We start from the raw sequence: 19,317 nt of genomic DNA, 5'->3' as shown, positions 1-19,317 counted from the left end.
AAAATTCCACCAGCGTCTCAAGACCGATAATTATCATGGAGATGTGACCCGACTAATGCTCATTGGAGCATGGAGACGCCATATTTTTTTGCCATCTCTCTTTGTTTCCAGATGTTTCTGTTTTCGCGGCTGTGCTGTGTTTTAGAGCTGCAGTTCCTGAAGAAGCGCGAGACATCGTGCCCAACGGCACGCGATCCAACCCGGAGGGATGTCTGCATTTCTTGCTTTCAGTGCCGCGTTATATTTTTGAAGCAGGTGTCCGTGACGCGTCCGCAATTGACACCGGAGTGCCACGGCGACACGCAGGCCCGCCGCGTGCGTTCACGCTCGAGTCTCCCTCGCGCGTCTAGGTGGGCGGCAAGGACTCCGGCAAGGCGGCGCACGGGGAGGAGGAGGCGGCGGTGACGGAGGCGGCGCTGCTGCGAGCGGCGCGCGACCCCGTCGTGGTGGAGGTGCTGCGCAGGGGCCGCCCGTCGCTGGCCCCACCGAGGCCACCGGGCGGACGCGCGCGCACGGACGCCAGCACGCAGACTGAGTTGCCAGCCTCGCCCAGCGGTCCGCGCAGCCCGGCCACGCCGCCCCTGCCCAACGTGCATCCCCTGCTGCTGGCCCAGGGGTCAGTGCTGATGCTTTGCCCATGGGTCGTGGATTTACTGCCATCAGACTCTCTTGTACCACAATAATAAGAATGCTGTGCGCTGTTTTTGAGTTGTACGCCTTTTGGCGTCATCTGGTCCAACACCAATGGAGACTAGGCTCTAAGAAAAGCTGTCTCGGATGTGGACCAATCAACTTCAAGGACAGTGATTATCATTATCAGAATTGTTTCTTTGTTTGCATTTTGACTGCTTGTGTGTGGTTATTGCAAACATGATGCCTTGTATAAAGGTGTCAGTTTTGTACCAGTTGAAAGGGTCAAAACCTATTACAATAAGAATGCTGATTATGTATCTGGGAAAGCCTGAATGTGGCCCAAGACTTGTTCTCAGGAGGGGATTGTGCATTGTGATGTTTGGCCTCTTCCGCTTATGGGTGTTTGGCTTCCTGTGTGAGGAAGCTGGAGTAGGCAGAGGCAACCCACCATGCATACGAGGGAATAACACGGCACAAATTGGTTCAATCCTCAGACTCAATCCAGTAAGTGGACCAAAGCTATATATTTTGACATTGCTTTATCTTAATCAATTTTGGTTCAATGTAAAATCCATTTGTCCATACATACAATGCTGCAACGATCCGTAAGCTTAATATTAATAACTAAGGCTCGCAAAGCGTCAACTTACATGTGTAAGTATCGCTTTTTAATTGCAAGCAACATATCTGCATCTGTTACAATTATGCTTATGGAGTGGAAAAAACTACGAACAGGACAGTAATAATAGAGGAGACTCAAAAAAAGATTCTTAAAACAAATCGAGATGCATAATTGAACCACATCCACAATCACACGGTGCAGCAATTACTCACGTGTGTGTGACATCACCCGAGGGATGCGTTAATAAACAAAGCATCGGGACAGCACCACGCAGCCCCCTGTGTGCATACACGAGACGCGCGCTGCTCATGCCCTCCGTCGCGTATAACTCCGAGGACATTTGCCGCACTTGGTGTCTCCCATGCAGCCTCTGTGAGCTGCCATCCGAATACTTTGACTCAAGCGACTACCTTCCCAGCATGCAGCAGGATGCCCACCATGCGGAGGGTCTGGAGTATGAGGTGAGGAGTCTGCATGCGCGGTTAGCACCGCGTTATATCGTGCTCTTGCGTAGCTGCTGCACCTCCACGTTCCACCGCACATCCGTCAGCAAATGAAACATCAGCGCTAGGGAGAGAAAGAGGCAGCAATGTGTGGCACTGACAACACCGCCCCCAAATGCCGTGTTGGCCTCGGCAAGTGCTCGCTCACAGCACTTGCCCCAGCAGTACGCGAGGTTAAACTGGGAATATTCTGCTCCGGGGCGGTAGCGTAACCAAGTGGTGGGGCTTTTGCCATTTGTTGCAAAGGTTTACGGTTTGAGCCCTGAAGCCGCCTTGGTTAATACTGCTGATTGTTTAACACGTAGTGTCTCGGCCTCGCTGTGCGCTGCGTTGCCCCGCTAGCTGAGTAGTTAACCTCGCGTCCAATAAACCCTCAGAGCCAGGATGAACGTCTGACTCCAAACGTCATTTATTTAATTTAACGAGGTAAAACTGGTGAGAAAACAGCACAGATACAGCATCTGTTAATACCCGGAAACACCAACACAATGAATGAACACCACAGCATCATAACATTGTCTTAGATAACATGTCTCTAAACAATAGATCCTGGATGGACCAGGCCCCTACATTACCACTGAATAACTATACAAGAGCATAAGCTGCTGTGTTACATAAAGGCACACCGTGTTATCATCACACTGCACCCCAGATGTACAGTACTACACATAACACTGCACTATGAATGAGACATTTCGTCATCCTTGCTCTCCAGATCGCAATAAAGTTATTTGGGTACAAGTTTGATTCGACTTATTAAATTACAAGTAACATTCACAATAAGGAAAGTTACAGGCTTCGTTGTTAACTAGGCCTCGTATTTATCATAACAATTTAACAGCATTATAAAGGCATTTACATCATTATAACGGTCATTCTAACATTATAACAGTATTACCAATATTATAAGAATATAAACGAACTTACAGACAATGCTTCTTAAAGTCCCACAATGGACAATTGCGGCTGGCTTCACTGGGATGCGATGTGTGCCGCCATCTTGAATTATGTGTGTAATGGCCGACGCCCGCGTGGTTGAGCGGGAATCTCAAATCGCAACTTCCTGGTCACGTGACCAAACTTAGCATCAAAAACAGGAAATTAATGTGTACATACGCCCCCCCCCCCCATCTGCCGTGAGGCAAAATCCCTGCCGTGAGGCAGAACACGTAGGCTTTCGCGACCAATATTATTCATAATAATGTTTTTGAGTTAGATCGCGGATGTAATTACCAGTGAAACGTCGTACCCAAAAACTGTAAATGTTGTGGATTCACTCTTCAACACACCGGTGGGCTAAAGTAGTGAACTATTTGTCTTTTGTCAACGTGACACTTTTTTACTGATTGGCTGTCTCGGGTGGTGGAGGGTTACAACACATTTATAAATAACGTGATCTAACCCAAAAACGTTTATTATGAACTACTGATTATATAAACCATAAAAATAGATCTACACGACGTCTGCGTCACGGTGTATACTAAAGATCCTCTGACACCATTTGAAATTGTGTGCCACGTCACGGTCCAAATTTGACACATTACCCACTTGCTCTCAATCCCATCCCTGCTTCCCTTCTACCGGACTCTTTCCTTTAATATTACCCGACCTAGTGTCCCTATGAAATTCCTCCCTTTCCACTGGTGTCTTTCCTGCAATCTATAAGTCAGCCATTATTGTACCACTCCTCAAAAAATCATTTTTGATACCTCTTCTCCTGCGAACTACCAGCTCATTCCCCTTCTCCCCGATTTCCCCCAAAACTCTTAGAACACCTGGTACACTCTCGTCTTACCCACTACGTATCATCTAACTCTCTCTACCCCCAATTCCAATCTGGGTTTCGTCTCTCTCATTCAGCCGAAACGGCTCAGACTCACCTGGCTATCTCTGCCCCTTGTGGCCTCTCTTCTATACTCCTCGATCTGTCCTCAGCTTTCGAAACGGTTGACCATCCGACTCTTTTTCGCTACACTCTTCTCTTGGTATCTCTGTGCGCACCAATTTCCTGGTTACAGTCCTACCTCTCCGTGCGCCCCTCTCGGTCTCATTCAATCATCGCCGCTCCCCCCCCCCAGCCCCCTTCACTGTTGGTGCTCCTCAAGCGTCAGTTCTTGGTCCCCTACTTCTCTCTCTCTCTCACTGCTTGCATCTTTCCTTTCTTCGCTGAACTTTCCCCATCATTTATTCGCAGATGACATCAACATTTTATTCTCATTTCCTTCCTGTTCCCGTGACCTCGCCTCCCGCATCTCATCCTGTCTGGTTTCTATCCAATCTTGGATGTCACGTCACTTTCTCTCCCTCATTCCTTCCAAAACTCAAACGATCTTTTTCCAAACCTCCCGTTCACCTCCTCACTGTCCCACCATTTATTTCCCTCCTTTATCTATTTCCCCTGTTTCCTCAGTCACAACCTCACTGTTGTTATCTTTGACTCTTCCCTCTCCTTCATGGTCACATTTCCTCCACGACCCATATTTGCCGGTTTCATTCGTTCAACATTCGCAAAATCCGACCGCTTATTTCCATTTCTGCTGCAACGCTTCTAATCCATTCCCTTATCCATACCCGTCTGGACTACCGCAACTCTCTTATGCTCGGTCTGCACATTTACTCTTTTGCCCCCCTTCTACAAGTCCAAAATGACTCTCCTGGGCTCATATTCAACCCTCCCTATAATTCCCATACCTCGACCTTCCTCGCGCAACTGCGTTGGCTCCTTGTCCATTACCGTTGCCTGTTCAAATTCCTCACCCTGCTCTGCAAATCCCTTCATGGTCTTGTCTCACCATATCTTGCCACGCTAATTTCATTCTACGTGTTGCCTTCCCGCCCTCTGCGTTCACAATCTTTGCTGTCTCTCTCTGTTCCTCTCCTTCTGCTTGCACTCAATCCATGCTTTCGCTCTTTCTCTCTTCCTGCCCCCCCCCCCTCTTCACTGGAACAAACTTCCCCCTCCACATTAAACAGTCGTGTTCGCTCACTAGTTTCCGCTGCACACTCAAAACTCACTTATTGTTATCCCTAGCTCATCCCGCAACCCCTTAAACTCCACCTCGTATCCGCCACCGTTACTTTTCCCTCTCCATATTCTCATCAGATGGCTCTCACTCATTCTCCATTCATTCAATCTATTCATTATCATTCACTGTCATCAATTTCGCTTTCACCGATTTCACACCTCGCAGATTTGCCCATTGCTTCTATTTCATTCACCTCATCTCCTCCATTACATTCACATGTACTATTATTAATTCCGTGTAAAGCGCCTTGGATAAGGCTCTATATAAATGATGTGGAGACAAGATACGGTATAGCAGTCATGTCCCCCTACTGGCAGACTCATGCCATCTGCAGGCCAGGTGCCGAGTTCACATTGTGCCACACGAGGACATGGTCACTTGGGTGCCCTGTGCAATGGTTGAGACGAGATTTTATGTCACTTATCGTTTCGATTTAAAGCTTTCGTGACTGCAGGGATCATCTTCTTGTTCTTTCGGTAGTCCCGTAGAAGGGAAGTAATAAAATAATAAAAATCAAACATAATAAAATATTTCTCACGGACGGTTCGCCACAACGCAAGCAGCCGTCCTGAGGTGAAGAATTAAACACCACTAAGCTTGGAGCGTATATTTAAGCGGGTTGGAGGGGGAAGAAGAGCGCCTTGACAAAAACATATGCAAGGCGCTCTCTTCCCCCTCCACTCAGCTTACAATATACGCTCCAGCTTGGTGGGTTTCATTCTTCACCTGGAGGACTGCTGCTTGCGTTGTGGCCGAAACGTCGTGAGAATTATTTTATTATGTTTGATTTTTATTATTTTATAACTCCCCTTCTACGTGACTTTTCCGAAAGAACCAAGAAGAGGTCAGTTATCGTGTTTGAGAGCCTGCCCTGAGAATAAAATAATCGCTACACTCTGCACCAAACCTGTTGGCATCCCTGCGTTTTGGTATTGGAGGATGTTATAACGAATTTTTTTTCAAACATTGGGCCCGTTCCTCTAATAATCGCCTACTCAAATATTCTTACTACCAACATATCACACGGTTCTAGCCCAGGGTGATGTTTAAAGAATTTTGCCTTTAGTGTACGAGTGTAAAGTCGAACACACTTTTACAGCTTGTATATGGAACATTTTGACATTCCAGGGCATGAGCTGGAAATGGGTCCTACCACTTAAAAACGTTCACACGTGAAGCTGTAAATTTGCGCCAGGCCTTGTGCTTGTGTATCACCATAGGCGCAATCCCCGTGATATTTGTCCGTATCCGCTGGGCTGCGGTGCTTAAATAATGACCATGACTCGTGACACCAAATAGCAGAGGAAACCCATTACCTTGGCCACATGGCTGACTTGGAACGACTTGGCAAAGTCTTTTGTCGTTTGCGGAGCAGATCGTACGGTCGTCCTTACAATAACAATGCAGCCAATTAGTAACCAAATGATAATTGTCTGAAGCACCATTAATTTTTAGCAGAAACATTTGTTCAGACTTTGAAGACTAGTTTGTTTCCTATTAAAGTCAACCAGTAGATTTAATTAGCTCATTATAATGGAGCCTGGCCATTTGCAAATTCCAATTCAATTAATAAACTTCTGAAAAATAGAATATTCCTGAAGATGAATATAAATACGTACGATACAGCAAATGTCAGAACGAAGCTTGCAAATGGCATTTTTCCATAATCCCCACTTAAGCTTCATTTACAATATAATTAAATCAGTTTTCCTTTTTATTTATGCTGTTATATAACATGTGTACGTGAAATATCTACACACGTGTGTAACGTGTGTTTTATTTCCCTACTCATTGCATGTCCTTGGGGGTTATTGGACCATACTTCACCACGCTGGTCAGTGGTGAGTGACGCCTCGGAACAGATGTTGCAGCATTAGTACAGTGCTGACCGGTGGTGACAACATATACCCCCCGCAGCCTATAGCACCGTTTCTGCATGTGGGTCACCCATCCAAGCACTATCCAAACTGAACCCAGCTTGGCTTCTGATCGCTGATGAGATCAGGTACATTCTGGGCAATCTGGTCCTAATCTTAAAGGCACACAATGTTACTGGCATTGGAAGGAAAACTTCTAAATGCTGAAAAAATACCCTGAAAATGGCTCAATTGGGAAATACAGTCACAACATCACCCCCGACTGAAACAACTTTACGGGAGCCTCCTGAAACATGGGGCTTGAGACTCAGGCTTTCCTGGGAAAACAAGCATAATAATTGATGATACGCATGCCGTATGACAAGAAATAAAACACCTTGTATTTGTTTTTGCGAATGTATCCCATTACCCAGTGGCTTTACACACCTCCAATTAGTACGGTTGGCTACGTACAGTGTGAAAGAAATTCAACAGACCAAGTAGAGTCCGGGCCTCCTGCCCACGGAGGGGGGATTGGGGCAGTGTTCTTATCCGTGGGTGGTGGCCTAGAGGCAGTGGCTCAGGTTTTGCATTTGGTTGATGGGGGCCTACATGGAACACAAACACTGTAGACCTCCCACATGCTTGGACTGTGCTTATTTTATTGACCCTGGACGGCTGACGGGGTTGAGTTGACTGCAAATGGTGTTAGAAATAATGACGTGGCAATTGTCACCCAATCTTTTTCACCACACCACCAACACGTGCCAGTCTAAGGACATGCGAATGTGAGGATGTTGACTGTGGGTGGTGGTGACTGTTGCCTGCTGCTGGGTGCGCAACCATCTCCCCCCCCCTCCTCCTCCCCCTTGTTGCCCACAGGAGGTGGATTTGCACCGGGGCTCAAGCCGGGAGCGGCTCGGCCTCACCGTGTGCTACCGCACGGAGGACGAGGACGACGCCGGCATCTACGTGAGCCAGGTAAGCGAGCAGCAGCAGCACCACCGACGCCGTGTCTGCCTGTCGCGTACGTTGTCCACACAGCATCCAGTGTCCACACAGCATCCAGTGTCCACACAGCATCTACTAAGTGTTCAAATTGCATCCACACAGCATCCAGCCAGCGTTCACAGCATCCACAGTGTCCACGTGTCATGAATAGCATCTACATTGTGATCACACAACTGATTACCACGGTTGGCTACGTACGGTGCAAAAGAGGTTCAACATACATCAGTTCGTATCCACACAGCATCTACACAGCATCCACATATCGTCCACATACTTTCGACGTAGTGTTTTCCCAGCATGCGCATAGTGTCCACATTCACACAGCGTGTAAATTGCATTATCACAGCAACACCAGCATCGCGTTCATCATAGTGAGCTTGTTGTGCATCAATTGTGATTGTTTCAGCTCAGCGGGAAGTTAAAGGACAATTCTCACAAACAGAATGATCAATATATCTACGGCGTTTTGCTTGCAACTGCATCCAGTATCTTAAGCACAAGATGCAGCGAGTCAGAATAACCACGTCATGTGACCCGGCTTCTTAAATAGGTGTCATGACCTCACACTTGGCCTGGCGATCAACACAAACCGACGCACAGACACTCAGACGAGTCGACACCACAAATTAGGCCACGTGTCTGCATGTGTCTTCAACTGTTCCTAATGAACTATACTCGCATTAAACATAGCGTGCGCGCTGACAGAGTGGTGAAACGGTTAGCAGCGCACTGGACTTGCAGTTCGTAGGTCACCGGTTCAACTCCATATCCTGGCACGGCAGTTGCAAGGAAAACGCAAGTTTCGAAAATCCTCCTCTCCACCACCTTTGTTGGGTTCACCACAATTGGTGTTCACCACAATTGGTGTTCACCACAATTGGTGTTCACCACAATTGGTGTTCACCACAATTGGTGTTCACCACAATTGGTGTTCACCACAATTGGTGTTCACCACAATTGGTGTTCACCACAATTGGTGTTCACCACAATTGGTGTTCACCACAATTGGTGTTCACCACAATGAGTGTACGTGTCGGCAGGTCGTGCGTGGTGGGCTAAAGTGTGGGTTACTCCCACCTTCTCAAAGACATCTGTCCAGCTAGGACAAATTAGACCCAACCTCCTTTCGAGCTCCCTCTGTTCGAGGCGCTTCTGCCAGAAGTGGAAGCAACCGCGAGAAAACAAAAGGAAAGGGGGGGGGGGGGGCTGCACCGTTACCCAGACGCGATGTCGAATTGTCAACGTGTCTGATCGTTGCAGGTGAATCCCAACAGCATCGCGGCACGGGACGGGCGCATCAGAGAGGGCGACAGGATCCTACAGGTACCCTCACCTTACAACCGAGATGCACCCGTACGGTGATAACTTTACAGACGGCTTGCATCACGCGCAACTGGGGCTGTGAAACCTTGAAGATTTGGAGAGTCTACGACCGTAGCCCTTTGACATCGTGAAAGCATTTTGACCATGCCTGCCTCCCGCACCAATTGCCGAGCTATCGTCATTTGGCAGCCAGTCTAATATGCAAGCCTAGATTTCTAGCTTTCTAAATGATAGATCAATACATAATATAAATATCATTTACTACTATAATGAGCCAAGAATGTCTGTGTTTCCTGCGCGTGACGTCACTCCACATGAGGCCAACCCTCCCTCATTAATAATCATGAGCGGTTGACGTCACTCCACATGGAGCACCCCCCTCATTAATAATCATGAGCGGTTGACGTCACCACATGGAGCACCCCCCTCATTAATAATCATGAGCGGATGACGTCACCACATGGAGCACCCCCCTCATTAATAATCATGAGTGGTTGACGTCACTCCACATGGAGCACCCCCCTCATTAATAATCATGAGTGGATGACGTCACTCACGTGGACCCCGCCTCCACCACATTAATAATCATGAGCGAGTCATTATTTTCGATTTCATATTTCAGATTAACTGCAATACACCCGTCCCTGGACGGGCTCTAGGCTAGTGTGTATTACACCCAGCTAATGAGCACAGGCCCACAACGCGACGCAGCCAGCAACAAACAACATCTAGAACTTGTAATGGATAAGAGCTCATATGTTTCTTGAATTCAGCAAATGTTATTTTGATGGAAAGGGATTGCAAAGTGGAGCAGCGCGAGGGAAGACGCAGAAAGAGAAGTGACGTGGCCTGCAGTGCACGTGTGAGCAAAAGTGGTGTTGTTGTTGGGACTGCAGAGTAGGGAAGTTGAAAAGAGTGGATGAGCCGAAACAGTCAGTCCGAGTCCTCGGCATGGGCGGAGGAATCGCTGAGCGAAGTTCAGGGTAACGGTAACCACGGTAGTAGGAGCGATAGACGTCGACAAGGAAGCGACTGACCACCGGTGAGCGGAATGAGCGTGCGGGTGCTGGGTCACAATGTACACAGAGGGCCCAACATACGCACGCCGGCCATGCCATGGCCACCCGGACGTGCCCTGGGCGAGCGAGCGAGGGCCCGCATGGCAACACGTCTCTCCCTCTCGCTCAGATCAATGGGCTGGACGTGCACGACCGGCGGCAGGCGGTGGCGCGCCTCACCCAGGAGGAGGGCACCGACGTGTCGCTGCTGCTGGCACGGCCCGACACGCAGGTACGCAGCTTGCCGATACGTGGGACATGCGGCCGTGGTGCATCGGTGCGGACACTGGGCGACAGGGATTCGCGGAGTCCACCATCGGAGCGGATTCTACCGCTCGCAATGCACGTGTGGGGTCGGGCGTCCGAGAAGAGGTTATTTAGTTGATAATTGTTTTTTTACCCTTTCATCTGGCAACAAAACTGACACCTTTTTTACCCAGCTAATTAGCACAGGCCCACAATGCGACGCAGCCAAAAGGCGCCATCTGGTCCAACACCATGTGGGACTAGGCTCTAAAGAAAGCTGTCTCGGGTGTGGACCAATCAATTTCAAGGACAAGTGCATACATTATCAGAGTTATGTTTTTTGTTTGCATTCCGACTGCAGGTATTGTGGTCAATGCAAACATGACTCCTTGTAAAAAAGGTGTCAGTTTTGTTGCCAGATAAAAGGGTAAAAAAACAATTATCATATTTGTTACTGGCAAATGAGGTTCCAAAGGTTATTTAGTTCTTTATAATTTCTTAAATGTATTTTTGGCGATAACCAAATCCCCCTGAATGTACCCACCCTCGTTCGATATTGGAAGCTAAGCAGCTTAGAGTCTGATTACTGCTTGGATGGGTGGCCACCAAGACTGGATAACATAGCGGAATGAAAGTCAAATCACAAGGTGATGGTGAGCACAGAGAGTCGATGTTGATTGATGGATCGTGGCGTGGTGCTCAGCTTGAGGACGGCTGGGTGGAGGAAGAGCACCGAGCTGTGATGGAGACCCTGAGGGTGGAGATTCTGCAGGACGAGCGGATGGAGCCCATCGCCTACATCGGCTCCAGTCTCATCCAGGTGCACACTCTCACCTCGAACCGTTAAGACATTTGGACAGTTTTGGACCATGATGCGTGCAGCACAATGGCCTATGAAAAACACCTGGGTGCACATTGTTGTGGTCCAGTAGTAACCTCCGGTGTTAATCAGGGCGGCCTGCTGAACGCGAACCTCCACAACAAGTGATGAACGGGCCACCGCTGGGTCATGTCACCACCCCTGTTGGAGTGGTGGAGGGTAATAGGTTACTGTAATCAGATTACACAAGACAGGCATCATTAATCCAATATTATCACTCCGTGTTCAGCTTATAATTAGTATTACCTTTACTCTCGCATTACTCTGACAGTTTTAAATTGAGTGCTTTCATTTTTTTAAATTATAAAGTGTCTAGCAACACTTTCAAGGAGGAGGTGGTGGTAATGTCAGCAGCTTGGCCAATGTAATAGCCACAGTGCAACAAGTTGTGCTAGCCACACTTCAACGTTGACCGCCTTGAGGTCACCAGGCAACTTGGAGGTCAGAGCGTTGAGCTGGCACCGCTGAGGTCTTGGGTCTGATTCCGGGCAGCAGCTGCTGCCTGTGGTTAAAACTGAAAGCTGATGGTCTGGACAAAATAAACCACAATAAATGTGGTTCTGCGCTTAACTTGGCTAAATTCAGAGAACCGTACTCTCATATGGCAGAGCGAGCGAGGAAATTGCTGCCCTCTATTATGTGTGGACAGGAGGGTCACTCGAAGGGATCTCAGATGCAGCTCTGTGATATCCGCTTCCACGGGCCATTCTCAAAGATTCACGAGGATACTGCGTCTTGTGACTTGGTGCCAAAAGCGCTATAAATAAACCGAACACAGTAATTGGTAATCACAAGCGGTCAGCTGTTTACACCCAAACATGGCCTGAAATCACAATCTACGCTGCTTTAGTAGTAACCACAATAACACTGCAGAGATCACGACCCAAATGACAAGTCTCAGAACCCGATACAACTTTTGTTTTTTTTCCAAATTTCGCGCAATGAAACGTGTCTGAAATGGTTTTCCGCGTGGCCTCTGTCTCGCGCACCCCCTCCAGGCGAGGGCGCTCCCGGACGACGACGCGGGCCTCACGGACTCGGTGTCGCACGGCCACGGCAAGGACAGCGGCCTGGGCCGCACGGACGAGAGCTCAGAGCACGACGGCGGCATCAGCGTCAGCGCTGGGGGCGCCCCCCGTCGCGCGCAGGGCCCCGCGGGGGCAGCGGCGTCGGCTCAGATCTGCGGCGCCACCTGCGGACGAAGGGGGGACGGCGTGCGGCGTGGCCGACGTGCGGCGCGAGATCGCGCTGCTGCACGATGAGCTGCGGCGCTTCGAGATGCGCGTCCAGAGCCACGGCGGCACCGCCGCCGCAGCCGCCACTGCGGCCGTCAACGTGGCTGCCACCGCGGCCGCCACCGCGGCCGCCACCGTATCTCCGCACGACGTCGGCGCGGAACTAGGACTCACGAACATCGCCGAGCTGCCCGAGGGCCACGACCCGGATCCGGCCTCCGCCGCTTTTGCAACGGCGGCGTCGCCACAGGCGGACGGGGAAGCCGGCGGGAGTTCGCCGCCCGGCGGCCGCGATCCTCGCCACGGCGCTCGCGGCTCAAACGACGCCGGAGCGACGACCCGAGCTCGGCCCGCGGCAAGTGCCGGGCGATGCCGACCGGAGAGGGCGGCTGCGGCGTCAGCGACAACCAGCGCGGACGGGCGGCGCCCCCGTCCCGCTGCACGCGCGCCACTACCGCAGCTACATGCAGCTGGTGCAGCAGAAGTCGGCGGTGGAATACGCACAGAGCCAGCTGAGCCTGGCCAGCCTGTGCCAGTTCGAGCGCCGCGAGGCCGGCGCCGCACGGCCCCTGCCGCAGTCCGCGTCGGCGCCGGCCTCTCCGTACGAGTGGAAGGTGAGGGCGTGCGGTGGCGGCGCGGCAGGGCGCGGAGGGCCGGGCGGCGCCGACGGGCCGGGCGCGGAGGGCTCGCGATGCCTGACGGCGCGCAGGCCGGTGCGGGACCGGCTGCTGCGGCAGCGTGCGCTGAGGATCCGCGAGGAGCGCAGCGGCGTCACCACGGACGACGACGTGCTCAGCGAGATGAAGGTCAGTCCGGATCGCTCCGCGCAGTACCGCCCCTGGCACGATCGGTCGGCTCGAGAAAGTCGTGCGTCTTCAACCGCTCAGCAACCGCGTTCTAGCGGTGATAACGGTGCGCGTTCCGCACTGTACGAGAAGTGTTCCCGAAAGCAAGAACCGCGTTCCAGCGTTATAGTGTGAACACCGTGCATTAAGCGAGCACTCGCCGTCCAGCACACAATTTGCACGAACATTTTTGTCTACATTAACACACACACAACACATTCTAATACATGTCAATATTACATGTAATACACGTGAGTTATCTACAATGATTTTAATTTAAATCATGGCTTGCCGAACTTTCCAGGTTGCCCTGTAGAGCAGCTTGGCTGTAGAGAAGTGCCGTTAAAGTCGGACTCCGGTCCAAGGAAGGCGCATTGTGTAAGATGCTCGCGCTCTGTGCATAATCAGTTTAAAAAAAAATGTGAAAATGTTGTGGTTTCACTCTTCAACACACCGGTGGGCTAAAGTAGTGAACTATTTGTCTTTTGTCAACGTGACACTTTTTTGCTGATTGGCCGTGTCGGGTGGTGGAGGGTTACGACACATTTATAAATAACGCGATCTAACCCAAAAACGTTTGTTATGAATCGGTGCATAATCCGGACATTAAAGCTGAAGGGCTGAAGGGTAGAGCAGTGGTGCAGTGATTTGCGCACTTCCCCATGAACCTGACGACCTGAGTCTAATTCCCGGCCACAGCAAACATCAGTGGCTAGTTGATATCTGAATCGATGTTGGGCCACCCCCTTCACGTTTTGCATTGACCAGTGTGAAGTATGGTCAACAACCCCATAACCGAATTAGAAGTATAAGCTCTAAACTGTATGGATGTATTTTTCTGGAGAACTTTCCCTGGATCATTTCCCCAGTTTGAATGAATAACAGGGTTAAAATGACAGCAAGATTTGACTGCCGAACCAATAATTTGGCATTTTGGCCCAAGAACTGCTTCTTTGCTCCACCATGTTCAAATGGCCGGTGAATTGCTTAAGCCCCGGGTGTAGGCACGTGTCGTTTCCCCTCCTTCCCGCTCGTCACGAACAATCACGGCGGCGAGTTTCTTCCCTCTTGCTCCGGCAAGAGGAGCTACGCTCGCTGCCGCTCATTGGTGTTTCCGCTCTGCCCGACAATTGACTTTTCAACTTAAACGATCGGGTTACACATTGTGCGAAGTGGTGACACTCGCCCCTCGCAGCAAAAAGCGCCTGGGTTCGATTCCCGACCCGGTCGCCTTTCTGCGTGGAATTTGTACTTCAAATACTTGGCAGGACCCGCCTGCAAAAAGAGTCCCGAGGGTCAGAGAGGCTTTTCTCGGTAAACAAGCGCAATATTAAAATAATAAAACCTCTCTCTCCTGTCTATCCTCTCCTCCTTTCCACTCGGCCTGTGGCCGTGAAGACCGGGCGCTACTGGAGCAAGGAGCAGCGCAAGCAGCAGCTGGTGCGGGCACGCGAGCAGCGGCGGCGGCGCGAGTTCATGCTGCGCTGCCGCCTCGACTGGCTCGGGGAGAAGGTGGCTCCGGCAGCGGACACGGCAGCAGCAGCAGCAGCAGCAGCAGCCACGGCGGCGGCCACGGCGGCCGCTGCGGGCGCCGGTGACGGAGTGCCAGCGGCCGCGCCTCCCTCGGACTTTGCTGGCCGCGCGCGTGAGCTGAGCATCCTCGAGCTGAGTCACCGCAAAATGATGAAGAAGCGCAACAAAAAGATTTTGGACAACTGGATGACCATCCAGGAGATGCGCCCACGGGCAGAAGTCGCCCGACGGAAACGGCAAGGTGTACAACCCCCTGCTGTCGGTCACCACCGTGTGACGGGACCCGCGGTCGCCGCGCATCCAACCGCTGGCGCCGGGGGAGGAGCGAACTGCCACGGCGTCGAGGGACGTTCAGCGTCGAGGCCTTGGACTGTCACGGAGCGCGCCGGCCAAGTCGGTGGTCGCGGGCGTGCTTCCCGAGCTGCTGTCATTTGCAAACGCATCCTGTCGAGAAGGATGGCAGGCGCACGAGGTGCCACATCCCTCACATTGAAGACCAGGCCACGTGTAAACGTAATGCTGAGGCTAACGTGTGATGCACGCTCGAGTTCATGGAAAACACACCCCACAAAGCCATGAGTCATTTTTGTCAATGTCAAATCTGTACTGATTCATGCAACGGGGCTGTTTTAAACCGGCTTCTCTGTCACTCTAGGGTCCAGCAGATGCTATTGATGGACCCGGCATGCATCCATGATGTGTGGATGCACCGATGCCAGAACAGCGTGTTGGTGATTACAAGCCCATGAGCTGCACATAAGTCTAACAGCCTCCTATTGTTATTGAGCTGATCTGGCCCATGCCTTACAATAACTGCAGCCCAGGTGCCTGCAACATAACCCACAAGGGCATTACAGTCACTCGCAGGATGACTATTCCGAGGGCCCACTTTAGCCAGCACCTGACACAGGTGGTCATAGAGGGCATCTGACTCATCAGTCTCAATCTTCAGTGGGGACATTAAGCCACTCCACCACCAATCCCCGCCTCCCCTTGATGGGGAGGCAAGCCACAACAGCCTCATACTTATAGCTTCCCACACTTTGCATCCATGCTCCCACGCTCCCTTCATTATTTTGTTCCGAGGGAGAGCCACTCACTACCCCGAATGGAGGACTGTCCACCTCTCGTGAAAACTGGAGGCAGAACAAGTCCACAGGACCTGTCATCCGCAGAGGCCTAGATGGTACCAGTCCAGCTCCTGACAGAGGAATGGCAGCCTCTCCCCTACGTGGCCAACTGCAATGGGTCCCTGCCGTTTCCTGGCTCCGCCAAATGGAGTTGGTCTAGGAAGACGTCGTGAATGCCTTATCCTCCGTGGCCTCTCACACCGGCACAAGCTAATCGGGAGTTTCCACCAAACGATATTCACACACAGAGAGAGACACACCTCATACAACCCCATCCCATACCGACTCGCGCTGCATTCACCCTCACAAAGCACTGCACCTCACACACAAGGGATTATACACGACAGTGCTCCACACTACGTGTAAAAGAAAACAAATTTCCCCCGTGTAGCCTTAACAGACTGTAGGGTCGATTGCTGTTAGCGAGCACCTATAAAGGCCAGCACAGCACACTAGGGGGTGGGTGGTCAACACCACGCCCGGCCGCCTTTATCTCCCTAGTGGCGATGTTTACATATCACACCAGGTGCTCATTTGAGGCTGAGTCGACCTAGGGGAGGCCCAGAACCGGTTCATATAATAGTCACTGGTATTTGCCGTGAGCGGGAATCGAACTCAGGTCACCAGGTTCGTAGCGCAGTGCGCTAACCACTACACTACCGCTCCCCACCATACACGCATACACGTGCAAATACCATGGACGTGCGTTAGCTAACGTATGGTAACAAAACACGCGGAAAACACAACGCGTGCCAACATTCACTAACAAAACGTAGGCTAAAAACTAATGACCACACGCTCACACATGCACACAACCCTAACATAAAACATCATGAATCTACAACGCACACATTAATCCCAACCTTATAAACTAAAACACTAAACTATATTAATGACTATTTATCATGAACAAACAAATCTGGTGTTATTATTACTTATCAAATAAACACGAGGAATTTCCGGGGCCCATTTCACCAACATTGCAAACGCAAGTACACACGACTGGTTAAACCCGGCAGCTTTCGTCTCGATGTTAAAACAACTCAAACATGACGACAAATACAATAACGTCAAATTAGATCGAAGACATCGATAACAACAACAGCAGCAATTAAACATTAAGTTGTGTAACCAGCAGGAGGCGAGAGGATACGCTATGCCCCCAGGTGATTACGTTGACGCCATCATCACACACAATCCTCGCCACGGCTTCATCTGCTGTGGCCACGTGGTCTGTTGGGCAGCAAGCGGGCAGCCGGCTGCTTCAGGCCACGTGGCCCTCGTGGTGAAGCAAGCCCAGCGGTGAGGCTGGATTTGAAGCCACCGGTCACGTAAGAGGGCCACGTGGAATTTGTCTTGCGAACAACGATTCGCAGTGGTGGCTGTACACGCATGACGCTAAACCCTTATTTAAGCGAAGACTGTAAGAATGTTTAAAAAATAGGCCAGTCCCTGGAGGATTAAGCGAAACGTGTAGATACGTCTGTACATTATGTACCTCGGCCTGAGTTGCACAAGCAAGTGTATTGTCCCTCTCTGGGAAATACTTCCACTGTTGGTCATGTTTATTTGTATATCTGTATCTCGGTAAGCTTCATAACTGCGAACCTTTCCACAATAAATTTGTCATCAAACATGAGGAGGCCTCTGGGTTTTGTGTTCTAAGAATTAGCACTGTTAGTGCAAGAAATACGAATTATTGTACATTTTTCACTTGAAACTTTCGTGACTGCAGGAATTCGTATCCTTTGGTTCTTTCGGTAAAGTCACGTAGATGGAAAAATAATTTTAATGATAAAAAAATAATTTTATTTTTCTATCTTCGTGACTTTACCGAAAGAACCAACGAATACAAATGATAGTTCACCAACTTCACCATGAGTGTCACGAGGCTTTCCATTGGCGCTGTCAACGGCGCGCCCGTGGGGTCGAGTGGCCTGAATTTAATTCTAGATTTGAAGTTTTCGTGACTGCAAGGGTCCATCCTCTGGTTTTTTCAGTAAAGTCACGTAGGTAAAAAAGAAAAAAATAAATTAAATCACGACGTTTCGAGGCAACACAAGCTTCCGTCTTCAGGTGGCACCGTCACAGCACAGACGGAAGCTTGTGTTGCCTCCGAAACGTCGTGATTTAATTTATTTAATTAAATTTTTTACCTACGTGACTTTACCGAAAAAGCCAAAGAGTATGGTCTGAATTTGCGACGAACGTCTCGACACCCTGCACTGGCCGTCTGGGTCTACTCGTGGCAGACGGCTCGTCTTGATTCCTTCAACCCATGCCGAGGACAACGGGGCGACTGCTTCTTCTCTCCGTGCTGCACTCACCACCCTGCAGGTCACCACACTTCTCCCTCTGCCTCTCCGCTCACACCACTCCACTTGATAATCGCCTACTCCCATCATCATCATCGCCTCTGTTCCCGGAGCACTTCTAACAATTGTACTCATCTCACGAAGCGTGTTGCACTGTTATCTATTACAATTTTGACGGCGCTGCTGGTTGCTGCTGCCCGCTTCACCCTTTTGGGCCCGTGCTCCGAACTGTGTTCAACAAAATAAATGCAGCGCATGTTACACATTCCTGCGGAGGGAGCTGGTAGGAACGTTGGGTTGCTCGGTCAATGGCCAGGGTCAACGGCGGCGTGGTGTATTCCGCAAATATGGCCGACTGTGAGGACGGGCACAAGCCGGCGTGAATAGGTAAACGTTGAGTTTTATAAGGGCACCACGGGGTGACCAGCCCCTCCCCACCCAGCCCCACCCAGCCCCACCCCACCCAGCCCCTCCCCACCCTCCCTGCACGACGGACACAATAATCCCCTGTGGGCTGGTGTCGTCCTAAGCGTGGCTCCACCGTCACGCGCTCCACCGTCAAGCGCTCCACCGTCACGTGCTGCCCATCCATCAGCGGAGGGAGGATGGACGGCCACACGGACTCGTCGGCGACGAGGTGAATCCAACAGTCGTTCTTGTAGGTTGAGAGTGGAACAGGGAATAGGACTGGGGTGGGGGATTCAAATGATAGCCTCACCTACCACTGTTGCTGTATCCCACACTGAATGGCGATGATTTCTTGGTAGAGGTATAATTTTTTATTGGTTGAACGGGTGACCCAATATGGTTCTGGGCAACATGGGTGAAGGTGGAAACGTGTGGACGGGAAGTAGTTGTTCAAGGGTGGCTTGGGTCGTGCTTCCTCTGCTGAGGTGCAGCGAACACGGCCCTTGAAAACGGTTGTGAAGGTAACGAGCGGGGGGGGGGGGATCAAACTAAAAACGAAACTTTTTTATTTTACCAGGTAAGGCCCACGGAGCTATGTAGCTCTTTTTCAGAAGCGACCCGACCACAAATGACAGCTCAACGAAGTGGCTTATCGTGTGGAAATTTATAGCAGCCAAATACTCTAAAACGCGT

The 19,317-nt window shown here is 50.6% G+C and overlaps 1 protein-coding gene across 1 annotated transcript; it reads left to right on the top strand.

Annotated features, from left to right (window-relative positions):
- Positions 1 to 145: 145 nt before the first annotated feature.
- LOC133340042 (PDZ domain-containing RING finger protein 4-like) lies at positions 146 to 18,857 on the top strand (the record flags this gene model as incomplete). The annotated part of the gene is made up of 12 exons (XM_061548130.1): positions 146 to 186; positions 351 to 616; positions 1,623 to 1,716; positions 7,523 to 7,621; positions 8,912 to 8,974; positions 10,163 to 10,264; positions 10,982 to 11,098; positions 12,157 to 12,295; positions 12,363 to 12,537; positions 12,644 to 13,199; positions 14,637 to 15,164; positions 18,747 to 18,857. Coding segments are annotated over 12 exons (2,291 nt in total), but the record flags the coding sequence as incomplete, so codon positions are not given.
- Between the last annotated feature and the right edge of the window lie 460 nt (positions 18,858 to 19,317).

The sequence above is a fragment of the Lethenteron reissneri genome, unplaced genomic scaffold (genome assembly GCF_015708825.2).
Source record: "Lethenteron reissneri isolate LAM-NWPU_2019-01 unplaced genomic scaffold, ASM1570882v1 scaffold_657, whole genome shotgun sequence".
In the NCBI taxonomy this organism is placed as follows: Eukaryota; Metazoa; Chordata; class Hyperoartia; order Petromyzontiformes; family Petromyzontidae; genus Lethenteron; species Lethenteron reissneri.
The sequence above is the reverse complement of the archived record's forward strand: the minus strand, read 5'-3'. Positions and strand labels throughout refer to the sequence as shown.